This window comes from Oncorhynchus mykiss, chromosome 23 (genome assembly GCF_057628025.1).
Source record: "Oncorhynchus mykiss isolate SJ-2025 chromosome 23, ASM5762802v1, whole genome shotgun sequence".
Classification (NCBI taxonomy): Eukaryota; Metazoa; Chordata; class Actinopteri; order Salmoniformes; family Salmonidae; genus Oncorhynchus; species Oncorhynchus mykiss.
In genome coordinates this window covers 63,757,819-63,775,617 of record NC_143044.1, presented here as the reverse complement: position 1 = coordinate 63,775,617, position 17,799 = coordinate 63,757,819, and the positions used below count along the sequence as shown (strand labels likewise).

The window sequence follows — 17,799 nt, the reverse complement described above, 5'->3', positions numbered from 1 at the left end:
GTCTGCAGACAAGACAGATCTGGTTACTAGACTAGGGAGTCCATTAGCACCACAGAGAGTCCCTGAGGTACATGCACCTTGGCCAGAGTCTGCAGACAAGACAGATCTGGTTACTAGACTAGGGAGTCCATTAGCACCACAGAGAGGTCCCTGAGGTACATGCACCTTGGCCAGAGTCTGCAGACAAGACAGATCTGGTTACTAGACTAGGGAGTCCATTAGCACCACAGAGAGGTCCCTGAGGTACATGCACCTTGGCCAGAGTCTGCAGACAAGACAGATCTGGTTACTAGACTAGGGAGTCCATTAGCACCACAGAGAGGTCCCTGAGGTACATGCACCTTGGCCAGAGTCTACAGACAAGACAGATCTGGTTACTAGACTAGGGAGTCCATTAGCACCACAGAGAGGTCCCTGAGGTACATGCACCTTGGCCAGAGTCTGCAGACAAGACAGATCTGGTTACTAGACTAGGGAGTCCATTAGCACCACAGAGAGGTCCCTGAGGTACATGCACCTTGGCCAGCGTCTACAGACAAGACAGATCTGGTTACTAGACTAGGGAGTCCATTAGCACCACAGAGAGGTCCCTGAGGTACATGCACCTTGGCCAGAGTCTACAGACAAGACAGATCTGGTTACTAGACTAGGGAGTCCATTAGCACCACAGAGAGGTCCCTGAGGTACATGCACCTTGGCCAGCGTCTACAGACAAGACAGATCCCCATTACAATGTGGATGTTGTTAACAAGCACAAGACCAGAGATTCATCAGCTGTGGTCAAACACACTGACTAACAGACAGTCTCTTCTGGTGTCTGATGTCAGTACCAGCAGACACAGGACCAGGTATGGAAATCAGTGCCGGCTTGGATAGATAACACGACAGAGTAGTGGTCAACAGTAGTGTTCTATATAGGGAATAGGGCCCTGGTCAACAGTAGTGTACTATATAGGGAATAGGGCTCTGGTCAACAGTAGTGTTCTATATAGGGAATAGGGCCCTGGTCAACAGTAGTGTACTATATAGGGAATAGGGCCCTGGTCAACAGTAGTGTTCTATATAGGGAGTAGGGCTCTGGTCAACAGTAGTGCACTATATAGGGAATAGGGCTCTGGTCAACAGTAGTGTTCTATATAGGGAATAGGGCCCTAGGCAACAGTAGTGTACTATATAGGGAATAGGGCCCTGGTCAACAGTAGTGTTCTATATAGGGAATAGGGCTCTGGTCAACAGTAGTGTTCTATATAGGGAAGAGGGCCCTGGTCAACAGTAGTGTTCTATATAGGGAATAGGGCTCTGGTCAACAGTAGTGTTCTATATAGGGAAGAGGGCCCTGGTCAACAGTAGTGTTCTATATAGGGAATAGGGCTCTGGTCAACAGGGAATAGGGCTCTGGTCAACAGTAGTGTTCTATATAGGGAATAAGGCCCTGGTCAACAGTAGTGTACTATATAGGGAATAGGGCCCTGGTCAACAGTAGTGTTCTATATAGGGAATAGGGCTCTGGTCAACAGTAGTGTACTATATAGGGAATAGGGCTCTGGTCAACAGTAGTGTTCTATATAGGGAATAGGGCTCTGGTCAACAGTAGTGTTCTATATAGGGAATAGGGCTCTGGTCAACAGTAGTGTTCTATATAGGGAAGAGGGCCCTGGTCAACAGTAGTGTTCTATATAGGGAATAGGGCTCTGGTCAACAGTAGTGTTCTATATAGGGAAGAGGGCCCTGGTCAACAGTAGTGTTCTATATAGGGAAGAGGGCCCTGGTCAACAGTAGTGTTCTATATAGGGAATAGGGCTCTGGTCAACAGTAGTGTACTATATAGGGAATAGGGCTCTGGTCAACAGTAGTGTTCTATATAGGGAATAGGGCTCTGGTCAACAGTAGTGTTCTATATAGGGAATAGGGCTCTGGTCAACAGTAGTGTTCTATATAGGGAATAGGGCTCTGGTCAACAGTAGTGTTCTATGTAGGGAATAGGGCTCTGGTCTAAAGTAGTATTCTATATAGGGAATAGGGCTCTGGTCAACAGTAGTGTTCTATATAGGGAATAGGGCCCTGGTCAACAGTAGTGTTCTATATAGGGAATAGGGCTCTGGTCAACAGTAGTGTTCTATATAGGGAATAGGGCTCGAAGGACTAAGCATCATCACAGTGAACAGACAAGTTGGTTGGGTTTGTTACATATTAAATACATCAGTGTTTCTTACCTTGCAAAAAAATGTCCTGAACCTTTTGATCTTTGAGCCAGAACCTGACCTCTTCATGAAGCTGAGGGTTGTCCCTGAGAACAGGACTCAAACTATCCACTTCCTCCTGCAGACACAGACGGAGGAGCGGACACGTTAGAACCCTATTATATACATACTAAAGACCATTCAGTACATTACAACTGGAGGTAGAACCCTATTATATACATACTAAAGACCATTCAGTACATTACAACTGGAGGTAGAACCCTATTATATACATACTAAAGACCATTCAGTACATTACAACTGGAGGTAGAACCCTATTATATACATACTAAAGACCATTCAGTACATTACAACTGGAGGTAGAACCCTATCATATACATACTAAAGACCATTCAGTACATTACAACTGGGGGTAGAACCCTATTATATACATACTAAAGACCATTCAGTACATTACAACTGGAGGTAGAACCCTATTATATACATACTAAAGACCATTCAGTACATTACAACTGGAGGTAGAACCCTATTATATACATACTAAAGACCATTCAGTACATTACAACTGGGGGTAGAACCTGTGTATTATACCAGACAATACATTACATATTTACTACAATTAAAAACCAAGAAACCATCTTTTAAGTGAGAAGTAGGCACTGGTCTGAAGCAGAAAATGAGGAAATTCATGAGCCCCACGATGTCTACTTTCCTTTCATCCTTGCACCAATGTCCACTCCACCCATGCTCTACCAAGGTTTTCCAGCACCAATGTCCACTCCACCCATGCTCTACCAAGGTTTTCCAGCACCAATGTCTACTCCACCCATGCTCTACCAAGGTTTTACAGCACCAATGTCTACTCCACCCTTGCTCTACCAAGGTTTTCCAGCACCAATGTCTACTCCACCCTTGCTCTACCAAGGTTTTCCAGCACCAATGTCTACTCCACCCTTGCTCTACCAAGGTTTTCCAGCACCAATGTCTACTCCACCCATGCTCTACCAAGGTTTTCCAGCACCAATGTCTACTCCACCCTTGCTCTACCAAGGTTTTCCAGCACCAATGTCTACTCCACCCATGCTCTACCAAGGTTTTCCAGCACCAATGTCTACTCCACCCATGCTCTACCAAGGTTTTCCAGCACCAATGTCTACTCCACCCATGCTCTACCAAGGTTTTCCAGCACCAATGTCTACTCCACCCTTGCTCTACCAAGGTTTTCCAGCACCAATGTCTACTCCACCCATGCTCTACCAAGGTTTTCCAGCACCAATGTCTACTCCACCCTTGCTCTACCAAGGTTTTCCAGCACCAATGTCTACTCCACCCTTGCTCTACCAAGGTTTTCCAGCACCAATGTCTACTCCACCCTTGCTCTACCAAGGTTTTCCAGCACCAATGTCTACTCCACCCTTGCTCCACCAAGGTTTTCCAGCACCAATGTCTACTCCACCCTTGCTCTACCAAGGTTTTCCAGCACCAATGTCTACTCCACCCTTGCTCCGCCCAAGTCAACCATTCTTAATCTTTGGTCTTTTGCTCGAGGCATGGTTCACATACTTTTTCTTGCCACTGTGTGTGTGTGTGTGTGTGTGTGTGTGTGTGTGTGTGTGTGTGTGTGTGTGTGTGTGTGTGTGTGTGTGTGTGTGTGTGTGTGTGTGTGTGTGTGTGTGTGTGTGTGTGTGTGTGTGTGTGTGTATTCCAGGGTTTTTCTTTATTTTCTACATTGTAGAATAATAGTGAAGACGTCAAAACTATGAAATAACACATGGAATTATGTAGTCACCAGAAACCTGACTGTGTATTTTAGATTCATCAGCTACCCTTTGCCTTGATGACAGCTCTGCACACACTTGATAGATCGACAGTAGATCTGTGTCTACCTGTGTGTAGATATGGAGGAAGAGAACCAGACAACAACAGATCTGTGTCTACCTGTGTGTAGATATGGAGGAAGAGAAGAGAACCAGACAGACAACAGATCTGTATCTAACTGTGTGTAGATATGGAGGAAGAGAAGAGAACCAGACAGACAACAACAGATCTGTGTCTACCTGTGTGTAGATATGGAGGAAGAGAAGAGAACCAGACAACAACAGATCTGTGTCTACCTGTGTGTAGATATGGAGGAAGAGAAGAGAACCAGACAGACAACAGATCTGTATCTAACTGTGTGTAGATATGGAGGAAGAGAAGAGAACCAGACAGACAACAACAGATCTGTGTCTACCTGTGTGTAGATATGGAGGAAGAGAAGAGAACCAGACAGACAACAACAGATCTGTATCTAACTGTCTGTAGATATGGAGGAAGAGAAGAGAACCAGACAGACAACAGATCTGTATCTAACTGTGTAGATATGGAGGAAGAGAAGAGAACCAGACAGACAACAGATCTGTATCTAACTGTGTGTAGATATGGAGGAAGAGAAGAGAACCAGACAGACAACAACAGATCTGTATCTACCTGTGTGTAGATATGGAGGAAGAGAACCAGACAACAACAGATCTGTATCTAACTGTGTAGATATGGAGGAAGAGAAGAGAACCAGACAGACAACAGATCTGTATCTAACTGCGTGTAGATATGGAGGAAGAGAAGAGAACCAGACAGACAACAACAGATCTGTGTCTAACTGTGTGTATATATGGAGGAAGAGAAGAGAACCAGACAGACAACAGATCTGTGTCTAACTGTGTGTAGATATGGAGGAAGAGAAGAGAACCAGACAACAACAGATCTGTATGTAGATATGGAGGAAGAGAAGAGAACCAGACAACAACAGATCTGTGTCTACCTGTGTGTAGATATGGAGGAAGAGAAGAGAACCAGACAACAACAGATATGTGTCTACCTGTGTGTAGATATGGAGGAAGAGAAGAGAACCAGACAACAACAACAGATGTGTCTAACTGTGTGTAGATATGGAGGAAGAGAAGAGAACCAGACAGACAACAGATCTGTATCTAACTGTGTGTAGATATGGAGGAAGAGAAGAGAACCAGACAACAACAACAGATCTGTGTCTAACTGTGTGTAGATATGGAGGAAGAGAAGAGAACCAGACAACAACAGATCTGTGTCTAACTGTGTGTAGATATGGAGGAAGAGACGAGAACCAGACAACAACAGATCTGTGTCTAACTGTGTGTAGATATGGAGGAAGAGAAGAGAACCAGACAACAACAGATCTGTGTCTAACTGTGTGTATATATGGAGGAAGAGAAGAGAACCAGACAGACAACAGATCTGTGTCTAACTGTGTGTAGATATGGAGGAAGAGACGAGAACCAGACAACAACAGATCTGTGTCTAACTGTGTGTAGATATGGAGGAAGAGAAGAGAACCAGACAACAACAGATCTGTGTCTAACTGTGTGTATATATGGAGGAAGAGAAGAGAACCAGACAGACAACAGATCTGTGTCTAACTGTGTGTAGATATGGAGGAAGAGAAGAGAACCAGACAGACAACAGATCTGTGTCTAACTGTGTGTAGATATGGAGGAAGAGAAGAGAACCAGACAACAACAGATCTGTGTCTAACTGTGTGTAGATATGGAGGAAGAGAAGAGAACCAGACAACAACAGATCTGTGTCTAACTGTGTGTAGATATGGAGGAAGAGACGAGAACCAGACAACAACAGATCTGTGTCTAACTGTGTGTAGATATGGAGGAAGAGAAGAGAACCAGACAACAACAGATCTGTGTCTAACTGTGTGTATATATGGAGGAAGAGAAAGGAAGGAGCCAGTAAATTGTGAATTTGTAGAAGGACAGAATAGCTAACAGTAAAATGGCCCACTATATTTTCCTGGGTTTAGACAGACCATGTCAACCAAGTTGGTAATCTTTTTCCACCCACATAAACACACTAAGTTTAAAAGCAAACTGGCTAGGGGGCTGGGAGGACCCTAACCCTGTCTGGGGGGCTGGGAGGACCCTAACCCTGTCTGGACGGGCTGGCTGGGGGTCTGGGAGGACCCTAACCCTGTTTGGACGGGCTGGCTGGGGGTCTGGGAGGACCCTAACCCTGGCTGGGGGGCTGGGAGGACCCTAACCCTGGCTGGGGGCTGGGAGGACCCTAACCCTGTCTGGGGGGCTGGGAGGACCCTAACCTTGGCTGGGGGGCTGTGAGGACCCTAACCCTGTCTGGGGGGCTGGGAGGACCATAACCCTGGCTGGGGGGCTGGGAGGACCATAACCCTGGCTGGGGGGCTGGGAGGACCCTAACCCTGGCTGGGGGTCTGGGAGGACCCTAACCTTGGCTGGGGGTCTGGGAGGACCCTAACCTTGGCTGGGGGTCTGGGAGGACCCTAACCTTGGCTGGGGGTCTGGGAGGACCCTAACCCTGTCTGGATGGGCTGGCTGGGGGTCTGGGAGGACCCTAACCCTGGCTGGGGGTCTGGGAGGACCCTAACCCTGGCTGGGGGGCTGGGAGGACCCTAACCCTGGCTGGGGGGCTGGGAGGACCGAGCTGGGGGACTGTTGTCCACGGATCCAATTAGAAAATACCAATGCCTGTTATGTATTTCTCTCTCCCAATCTGTTTTTCTCTCTGGCCCGCCTGCCCTCCCCTCCCCTTCTCTCTCTGGCCCGCCTGCCCTCCCCTCCCCTTTTCTGTCTGGCCCTCCTCCCCTCCCCTTCTCTGTCTGGCCCTCCTCCCCTCCCCTTCTCTCTCTGGCCCTCCTCTCTCTGGCCCTCCTCCCCTCCCCTTCTCTCTCTGGCCCTCCTCCCCTCCCCTTCTCTCTCTGGCCTTCCTCCCCTCCCCTTCTCTCTCTGGCCCTCCTCCCCTCCTCTCTCTGGCCCACCTCCCCTCCCCTTCTCTCTCTGGCCCTCCTCGACCTCCCCTTCTCTCTCTGGCCCTCCTCCCCTCCCCTTCTCTCTCTGGCCCTCCTCCCCTCCCCTTCTCTCTCTGGCCCTCCTCCCCTCCCCTTCTCTCTCTGGCCCTCCTCCCCTCCCCTTCTCTCTCTGGCCCTCCTCCCCTCCCCTTCTCTCTCTGGCCCTCCTCCCCTCCCCTTCTCTCTCTGGCCCTCCTCCCCTCCCCTTCTCTCTCTGGGCTGTAACATCAGTGTGTTGGAGGATCTTCTATTTGTTCCAGTTAGGGTGTTGCTGCGTTATGGAATTTAAAATACTTCCAGATACAACTTTGACCCAGAAAAACAAGGCTTCCTCTTCCCGTCCCTTTCTACTACTGAGACAGGAAGGCAGAGGGGAGAGAGGGTGTGTGTGAGTGTGAGAGGCAGCTCAGACACTCTTCTGCTCTCTGTGCAGGCCTTGGAAGCCCCCGTCATCAACAGACAGGACCGACCGACCGACCGACAGGACCGACAGACCGACAGGACCGACAGACAGACCGGACCGACAGACAGACCGGACTGACAGACCGACAGGACTGACAGACAGGACTGACAGACAGGGCTCCAGGCTCTAATCAGCTGAGGAGAGCATCCACATATCAGGTAGCTGAAGTTCTGTGTGGCTCTCTGTGTGTGTGTGTGTGTGTGTGCGTGTGTGTGTGTGTCTCGACAACAGTGTGGATTTAAATTACAGTCCTATCATGACTTCCCATCCATCATTCCATAATTAACCAACTAGCCTATACCTGACCTATACATCAATTAGACAGTCAACAGTATGGTTGGTAGACCTATACATCCATCCATCAGACAGTCAACAGTATGGTTGGTAGACCTATACATCCATCAGACAGTCAACAGTATGGTTGGTAGCCCTATACATCCATCAGACAGTCAACAGTATGGTTGGTAGACCTATACATCCATCCATTGGACAGTCAACAGTATGGTTGGTAGCCCTATACATCCATCTATTAGACAGTCAACAGTATGGTTGGTAGCCCTATACATCCATCCATCAGACAGTCAACAGTATGGTTGGTGGACCTATACATCCATCCATTAGACAGTCAACAGTATGGTTGGTAGACCTATACATCCATCCATTAGACAGTCAACAGTATGGTTGGTAGACCTATACATCCATCAGACAGTCAACAGTATGGTTGGTAGCCCTATACATCCATCCATTAGACAGTCTACAGTATGGTTGGTAGCCCTATACATCCATCCATTAGACAGTCAACAGTATGGTGGTAGCCCTATACATCCATCCATTAGACAGTCTACAGTATGGTTGGTAGCCCTATACATCCATCCATTAGACAGTCTACAGTATGGTTGGTAGCCCTATACATCCATCAGACAGTCAACAGTATGGTTGGTAGCCCTATACATCCATCAGACAGTCAACAGTATGGTTGGTAGCCCTATACATCCATCCATTAGACAGTCAACAGTATGGTTGGTAGCCCTATACATCCATCCATTAGACATTCAACAGTATGGTTGGTAGCCCTATACATCCATTAGACAGTCAACAGTATGGTTGGTAGCCCTATACATCCATTAGACATTCAACAGTATGGTTGGTAGCCCTATACATCCATTAGACAGTCAACAGTATGGTTGGTAGCCCTATACATCCATTAGACATTCAACAGTATGGTTGGTAGCCCTATACATCCATCAGACAGTCAACAGTATGGTTGGTAGCCCTATACATCCATCCATTAGACAGTCAACAGTATGGTTGGTAGCCCTATACATCCATCCATTAGACAGTCAACAGTATGGTTGGTAGCCCTATACATCCATCCATTAGACAGTCAACAGTATGGTTGGTAGCCCTATACATCCATCCATTAGACAGTCAACAGTATGGTTGGTAGCCCTATACATCCATCCATTAGACAGTCAACAGTATGGTTGGTAGCCCTATACATCCATTAGACAGTCAACAGTATGGTTGGTAGACCTATACATCCATGCCAGCAGCATACCACCCTGCATACCACTGCTGGCTTGCTTCTAAAGCTAAGCAGGGTTGGTCCTGGTCGGTCCCTGGATGGGAGACTAGATGCTGCTGGAAGTGGTGTTGGAGGGCCAGTAGGAGGCACTCTTTCCTCTGGTCTAAAAAAATGTCCCAATAAACCAGGGCAGTGATTGGGGACATTGCCCTCTGTAGGGTGCAGTCTTTCGGATGGGACGTTAAACGGGTGTCCTGAGTCTGAGGTCATTAAAGATCCCATGACACTTATCGTAAGAGTAGGGGTGTCCTGCCCTGGTGTCCTGGCTAAATTCCCAATCTGACCCTCAAACCATCACGGTCGGCTCATTCAGCCCCCAGGTCGTTGCTGTAACTGAGAATGTGTTCACAGGACTCAGTGAGGCAGGACTCAGTGGGACAGCAGCTCACTAGTGGGACAGCAGCTCAGACAGAACACTAGTGGGACAGCAGCTCAGACAGAACACTAGTGGGACAGCAGCTCAGACAGAACACGAGCAGGACTCAGTGGGACAGCAGCTCAGACAGAACACGAGCAGGACTCAGTGGGACAGCAGCTCAGACAGAACACTAGCAGGACTCAGTGGGACAGCAGCTCAGACAGAACACTAGCAGGACTCAGTGGGACAGCAGCTCAGACAGAACACTAGTGGGGCAGGACTCAGTGGGACAGCAGCTCGGGCAGGACTCAGTGGGACAGCAGCTCAGACAGAACACGAGCAGGACTCAGTGGGACAACAGCTCAGACAGAACACTAGTGGGACAGCAGCTCGGACAGCAGCTCAGACAGAACACGAGCAGGACTCAGTGGGACAGCAGCTCAGACAGAACACTAACATGACTCAGTGGGACAGCAGCTCAGGCAGGACTCAGTGGGACAGCAGCTCAGACAGAACACTAACATGACTCAGTGGGACAGCAGCTCAGACAGAACACTAACATGACTCAGTGGGACAGCAGCTCAGACAGAACACTAGCAGGACTCAGTGGGACAGCAGCTCAGACAGAACACTAGTGGGGCAGGACTCAGTGGGACAGCAGCTCGGGCAGGACTCAGTGGGACAGCAGCTCAGACAGAACACGAGCAGGACTCAGTGGGACAGCAGCTCAGACAGAACACTAGTCGGACAGCAGCTCAGACAGAACACGAGCAGGACTCAGTGGGACAGCAGCTCAGACAGAACACTAACATGACTCAGTGGGACAGCAGCTCAGGCAGGACTCAGTGGGACAGCAGCTCAGACAGAACACTAACATGACTCAGTGGGACAGCAGCTCAGACAGAACACTAACATGACTCAGTGGGACAGCAGCTCAGACAGAACACTAGCAGGACTCAGTGGGACAGCAGCTCAGACAGAACACTAGTGGGGCAGGACTCAGTGGGACAGCAGCTCGGGCAGGACTCAGTGGGACAACAGCTCAGACAGAACACTAGTGGGACAGCAGCTCGGACAGCAGCTCAGACAGAACACTAGCAGGACTCAGTGGGACAGCAGCTCAGACAGAACACTAACATGACTCAGTGGGACAGCAGCTCAGACAGAACACTAACATGACTCAGTGGGACAGCAGCTCAGACAGAACAGGACTCAGTGGGACCATTACCAGAGCACCCCCAGTACAACCTGTCCCATTACCAGAGCTCCCCCAGTACAACCTGTCCCATTACCAGAGCACCCCCAGTACAACCTGTCCCATTACCGGAGCTCCCCCAGTACAACCTGTCCCACTACCGGAGCTCCCCCAGTACAACCTGTCCCATCCGAATAGAGCTTTAGAGACATGACACAAAAATCACATATTTAACAATATCTTTACAGTACAAACTGGAGTAAAGAGGTACAACAGATGGCCCCATTCAAATACAAAGCAAGACTGGCAATATAACAAAGAGCCGCGCGGCGTCTAGCTGGATAAGAGCAGTGCGGTGTCTAGCTGGATAAGAGCAGCGCGGCGTCTAGCTGGATGAGAGCAGCGCGGCGTCTAGCTGGATGAGAGCAGCGCGGCGTCTAGCTGGATGAGAGCAGCGCGGCGTCTAGCTGGATGAGAGCAGCGCGGCGTCTAGCTGGATGAGAGCAGCGCGGCGTCTAGCTGGATGAGAGCAGCGCGGCGTCTAGCTGGATGAGAGCAGCGCGGCGTCTAGCTGGATAAGAGCAGCGCGGCGTCTAGCTGGATAAGAGCAGCGCGGCGTCTAGCTGGATAAGAGCAGCACGGCGTCTAGCTGGATAAGAGCAGCACGGCGTCTAGCTGGATAAGTGCAGCACGGCGTCTAGCTGGATAAGAGCAGCACGGCGTCTAGCTGGATAAGAGCAGCACGGCGTCTAGCTGGATAAGAGCAGCACGGCGTCTAGCTGGATAAGTGAAGCACGGCGTCTAGCTGGATAAGAGCAGCACGGCGTCTAGTTGGATAAGTGCAGCACGGCGTCTAGCTGGATAAGAGCAGCACGGCGTCTAGCTGGATAAGAGCAGCACGGCGTCTAGCTGGATAAGAGCAGCACGGCGTCTAGCTGGATAAGAGCAGCACGGCGTCTAGCTGGATAAGAGCAGCACGGCGTCTAGCTGGATAAGAGCAGCACGGCGTCTAGCTGGATAAGAGCAGCACGGCGTCTAGCTGGATAAGTGCAGCACGGCGTCTAGCTGGATAAGAGCAGCACGGCGTCTAGCTGGATAAGAGCAGCACGGCGTCTAGCTGGATAAGTGCAGCACGGCGTCTAGCTGGATAAGAGCAGCACGGCGTCTAGCTGGATAAGAGCAGCACGGCGTCTAGCTGGATAAGAGCAGCACGGCGTCTAGCTGGATAAGAGCAGCACGGCGTCTAGCTGGATAAGAGCAGCACGGCGTCTAGCTGGATAAGAGCAGCACGGCGTCTAGCTGGATAAGAGCAGCACGGCGTCTAGCTGGATAAGAGCAGCACGGCGTCTAGCTGGATAAGAGCAGCACGGCGTCTAGCTGGATAAGAGCAGCACGGCGTCTAGCTGGATAAGAGCAGCACGGCGTCTAGCTGGATAAGAGCAGCACGGCGTCTAGCTGGATAAGAGCAGCACGGCGTCTAGCTGGATAAGAGCAGCACGGCGTCTAGCTGGATAAGAGCAGCACGGCGTCTAGCTGGATAAGAGCAGCACGGCGTCTAGTTGGATAAGAGCAGCACGGCGTCTAGCTGGATAAGAGCAGCATGGTGTCTATCTGGATAAGAGCAGCACGGTGTCTAGCTGGATAAGTGAAGCATGGTGTCTAGCTGGATAAGTGAATCATGGTGTCTAGTTGGATAAGAGCAGCATGGTGTCTAGCTGGATAAGAGCAGCAATATAACAGAGAAACATGGTGTCTAGCTGAATAAGAGCAGCAATATAACAGAGAAACATGGTGTCTAGCTGGATAAGAGCAGCATGGTGTCTAGCTAGACAACAAGGACGAGATGCATATCAGTGGAGGCTCCTCAGAGGAGGAAGGGGAGGACCATCCTACTCAGTGAATTTCATAAAAGAAAAAGTGATCCTTTTTAAACCAAACTATATTAAATATATCACGTCACCAAATAACTGATTAAAACAAAAGAAAGGAGGACCAAGGCTCTCTTAATATAATTTATTAAAGATGCCTTGGTCCTCCTTTCTGAGGAGGTGTCTAGGAGGAGGTGGTGTCTAGGAGGAGGAGTCTAGGAGGAGGTGGTGTCTAGGAGGAGTCTAGGAGGACGAAGAGGAGTAGGAGGAGGAGTATAGGAGGAGGAGGTGGAGTCTAGGAGGAGGAGGTGGAGTCTAGGAAGAGAAGGAGGTGGTGTCTAGGAAGAGGAGGTGGTGGTGGAGTATAGGAGGAGGTGGTGGAGTATAGGAGGAGGTGGTGGAGTCTAGGAGGTGGTGGTGGAGTCTAGGAGGTGGTGGTGGAGTCTAGGAGGAGGAGGTGGTGTCTAGGAGGAGGAGGTGGTGTCTAGGAGGAGGTGGTGGTGTCTAGGAGGAGGTGGTGGTGTCTAGGAGGTGGAGGTGGTGTCTAGGAGGTGGTGGTGGTGTCTAGGAGGTGGTGGTGGTGTCTAGGAGGTGGTGGTGGTGTCTAGGAGGTGGTGGTGGTGTCTAGGAGGAGGTGGTGGTGTCTAGGAGGAGGTGGTGTCTAGGAGGAGGAGTCTAGGAGGAGGTGGTGTCTAGGAGGAGTCTAGGAGGACGAAGAGGAGTCTAGGAGGACGAAGAGGAGTCTAGGAGGAGGAGTATAGGAGGAGGAGGTGGAGTCTAGGAGGAGGAGGTGGAGTCTAGGAAGAGAAGGAGGTGGTGTCTAGGAAGAGGAGGTGGTGGTGGAGTATAGGAGGAGGTGGTGGAGTCTAGGAGGAGGAGGTGGTGTCTAGGAGGAGGAGGTGGTGTCTAGGAGGAGGAGGTGGTGTCTAGGAGGAGGAGGTGGTGTCTAGGAGGAGGAGGTGGTGTCTAGGAGGAGGAGGTGGTGTCTAGGAGGAGGTGGTGGTGTCTAGGAGGAGGTGGTGGTGTCTAGGAGGAGGTGGTGGTGTCTAGGAGGTGGTGGTGGTGTCTAGGAGGTGGTGGTGGTGTCTAGGAGGTGGTGGTGGTGTCTAGGAGGTGGTGGTGGTGTCTAGGAGGTGGTGGTGGTGTCTAGGAGGTGGTGGTGGTGTCTATGAGGTGGTGGTGGTGGTGTCTAGGAGGAGGTGGTGGTGTCTAGGAGGAGGTGGTGGTGTCTAGGAGGAGGTGGTGGTGTCTAGGAGGAGATGGTGGTGTCTAGGAGGTGGTGGTGGTGTCTAGGAGGAGGTGGTGGTGTCTAGGAGGAGGTGGTGGTGTCTAGGAGGAGGTGGTGGAGTCTAGGAGGAGGTGGTGGAGTCTAGGAGGAGGTGGTGGTGTCTAGGAGGAGGTGGTGGTGTCTAGGAGGAGGTGGTGGTGTCTAGGAGGAGGTGGTGGTGTCTAGGAGGAGGTGGTGGTGTCTAGGAGGTGGTGGTGGTGTCTAGGAGAAGGTGGTGGAGTCTAGGAGGAGGTGGTGGAGTCTAGGAGGAGGTGGTGGAGTCTAGGAGGAGGTGGTGGAGTCTAGGAGGAGGAGGTTTCTAGAAGGAGGAGGTGGTGTCTAGGAGGAGGTGGTGTCTAGGAGGAGGAGGCGGTGTCTAGGAGGAGGAGGCGGTGTCTAGGAGGAGGAGGCGGTGTCTAGGAGGAGGAGGCGGTGTCTAGGAGGAGGAGGCGGTGTCTAGGAGGAGGAGGTGGTGTCTAGGAGGGGGTGGTTTCTAGGAGGATGAGGTGGTGTCTAGGAGGAGGAGGTGGAGTCTAGGAGGAGGAGGTGGTGTCTAGGAGGAGGAGGTAGTTTATAGGAGGAGGAGGTGGAGTCTAGGAGGAGGAGGTGGTGTCTAGGAGGAGATGGTGGTGTCTAGGAGGAGGTGGTGGTGTCTAGGAGGAGGTGGTGGTGTCTAGGAGGAGGTGGTGGTGTCTAGGAGGAGGTGGTGGTGTCTAGGAGGAGGTGGTGGTGTCTAGGAGGAGGTGGTGGTGTCTAGGAGGAGGTGGTGGTGTCTAGGAGGAGGTGGTGGAGTCTAGGAGGAGGTGGTGGAGTCTAGGAGGAGGTGGTGGAGTCTAGGAGTAGGTGGTGGAGTCTAGGAGGAGGTGGTGGTGTCTAGGAGGTGGTGGTGTCTAGGAGGAGGTGGTGGTGTCTAGGAGGAGGTGGTGGTGTCTAGGAGGAGGTGGTGGAGTCTAGGAGGAGGTGGTGGAGTCTAGGAGGAGGTGGTGGAGTCTAGGAGGAGGTGGTGGAGTCTAGGAGGAGGTGGTGGAGTCTAGGAGGAGGTGGTGGAGTCTAGGAGGAGGTGGTGGTTTCTAGGAGGAGGTGGTGGTTTCTAGGAGGAGGAGGTGTCTAGGAGGAGCAGGTGGTGTCTAGGAGGAGGTGGTGTCTAGGAGGAGGAGGCGGTGTCTAGGAGGAGGAGGCGGTGTCTAGGAGGAGGAGGCGGTGTCTAGGAGGAGGAGGCGGTGTCTAGGAGGAGGAGGCGGTGTCTAGGAGGAGGAGGTGGTGTCTAGGAGGAGGAGGTTTCTAGGAGGAGGAGGTTTCTAGGAGGGGGTGGTTTCTAGGAGGAGGAGGTGGTGTCTAAGAGGAGGAGGTGGTGTCTAGGAGGAGGAGGCGGTGTCTAGGAGGAGGAGGCGGTGTCTAAGAGGAGGCGGTGTCTAAGAGGAGGAGGCGGTGTCTAGGAGGAGGAGGTGGTGTCTAGGAGGAGGAGGTGGTGTCTAGGAGGAGGAGGTGGTGTCTAGGAGGAGGAGGTGGTGTCTAGGAGGAGGAGGTGGTGTCTAGGAGGGGGTGGTTTCTAGGAGGGGGTGGTTTCTAGGAGGAGGAGGTGGTGTCTAAGAGGAGGTGGTGGTGTCTAGGAGGAGAAAGTGGTGTCTAGGAGGAGGAGGTGGAGTCTAGGAGGAGGAGGTGGAGTCTAGGAGGAGGAGGTGGTGTCTAGGAGGAGGAGGTGGTGTCTAGGAGGAGGTGGTGTCTAGGAGGAGGAGGTGGTGTCTAGGAGGAGAAGGTGATTCAGACTTTATACTCCCAGTTTAGCAACTGGGTCCGATACTATGGCAACCCAGTATGAGTGTTGTGAGTAAATGTCTTGTTGCTGGGGGCGATGTAATAAATATGGCTGCCGAGTGTAACACAGAAATGTGGGGGGAGGGGAGGGGGGGCGATGATACAAGGCTACAGTGTGGTGTTGTTTCTGGTTCGTCCTGTAATGTTCTGGGCTCTGCATGACTAAAGCATGATCTTATGTTGCTGGCTACATGTAATGTTGAAAGCCCATAGTGAGTGTGTGTGTGTTCACGGAGTGTCGCTATAGTAACATGATACTACCCTGAGCGAAGGACAGAGACCCAAATGAACACTAGCGTGTGAGAGAAAGGGAGAGCTGTGAGACAGAGGGGGCTTTGTCTGTGCAGCCCTGCCTTCCTTCCAGGGAAAGCCATTAAGTTGTGTTGGTGCTACAGAACAGAGTAGCACTGTCAGTTCTGGATCACTGAGGGAGACTGTTGTGTAGAAGAGCTAACAGCTGCAGTCCCTTCTGCCACCCTGCTACAGTCACCCCACTACCCTGCTACAGTCACCCTGCTACAGTCACCTCACTACCCTGCTACAGTCACCCTGCTACAGTCACCTCACCACCCTGCTACAGTCACCCTGCTACAGTCACCTCACCACCCTGCTACAGTCACCCTGCTACAGTCACCTCACCACCCTGCTACAGTCACCCTGCTACAGTCACCTCACTACCCTGCTTCAGTCACCTCGCTACCCTGCTACAGTCACCCTGCTACAGTCACCTTGCTACAGTCACCTCACTACCCTGCTACCGCCACCCTGCTACCACCACCCTGCTACAGTCACCTCACCACCCTGCTACAGTCACCTCACTACCCTGCTACAGTCACCCTGCTACAGTCACCCTGCTACAGTCACCTCACCACCCTTCTACAGTCACCTCACTACCCTGCTACAGTCACCTCGCTACCCTGCTAGTCACCCTGCTACAGTCACCTCACTACCCTGCTACAGTCACCCTGCTACAGTCACCTTACTACCCTGCTACCCCCACCCTGCTACAGTCACTTCACCACCCTGCTACAGTCACCCTGCTACAGTCACCTCACCACCCTGCTACAGTCACCTCACTACCCTGCTACAGTCACCTCACTACCCTGCTAGTCACCTTATTAGCCTGCTACAGTCACCTTGCTACAGTCACCTCGCTACCCTGCTATAGTCACCCTGCCAGTCACCTTGCTACAGTCACCTTACTACCCTGCTACAGTCACCCTACTACAGTCACCTTCTTTCCTCTGACATTCTCAGCCTCTATGATACAGTTTTTACTGCTATCAAATCAAATTTATTTGTCACATACACATGGTTAGCAGATGTTAATGCGAGTGTAGCGAAATGCTTGTGCTTCTAGTTCCGACAATGCAGTTATAACCAATGAGTAATCTAACCTAACAATTCCAAACTACTACCTTATAGACACAAGTGTAAGGGGATAAAGAATATGTACATAAAGATATATGAATGAGTGATGGTACAGAACGGCATAGGCAAGATGCAGTAGATGGTATCGAGTACAGTATATACATATGAGATGAGTAATGTAGGGCAAAAATTCTGTGCAACTTCCAGCGCGTGTTTACTGTGAAAACTGAGGCTGTACCTGCTTTAAGTTACAGTTTTACTGTGAACACTGAGGCTGTACCTGCTTTAAGTTACAGTTTTACTGTGAACACTGAGGCTGTACCTGCTTTAAGTTACAGTTTTACTGTAAACACTGAGGCTGTACCTGCTTTAAGTTACAGTTTTACTGTAAACACTGAGGCTGTACCTGCTTTAAGTTACAGTTTTACTGTGAACACTGAGGCTGTACCTGCTTTAAGTTACAGTTTTACTGTAAACACTGAGGCTGTACCTGCTTTAAGTTACATCTGCCTTGGAGATAGACCCGTGGATCGCGATCGACTCGAAATGCCCTCGAGATGGACCCGTGGATCGCGATCGACTAGGGATGCCTTGGAGATGGACCGGTGGATCGTGATCGACTAGGGATGCCTTGGAGATGGACCAGTGGATCGCGATCGACTAGGGATGCCTTGGAGATGGACCGGTGGATCGTGATCGACTAGGGATGCCTTGGAGATGGACCAGTGGATCGCGATCGACTAGGAATGCCTTGGAGATGGACCCGTGGATCGTGATCGACTAGGGATGCCTTGGAGATGGACCTGTGGATCGTGATCGACTAGGGATGC

General features: G+C 50.9%; 1 protein-coding gene across 10 annotated transcripts in view; it reads right to left on the bottom strand.

Annotated features, from left to right (window-relative positions):
* The window catches only part of jmjd1cb (jumonji domain containing 1Cb), a 242,200-nt gene that overhangs the window by 109,500 nt on the left and 114,901 nt on the right, over positions 1–17,799 (bottom strand). For all 10 annotated transcript variants that reach the window (XR_016491190.1, XM_090217898.1, XM_090217894.1 and 7 more), the window contains exon 4: positions 2,214–2,319. Coding sequence is in view for 9 of the 10 variants with exons in the window: in XM_090217898.1 (XP_090074024.1) it covers positions 2,214–2,319 (106 nt within the window). In the remaining variant the exon portion in view is untranslated. The remainder of the gene's footprint in view (positions 1–2,213; positions 2,320–17,799) is intronic.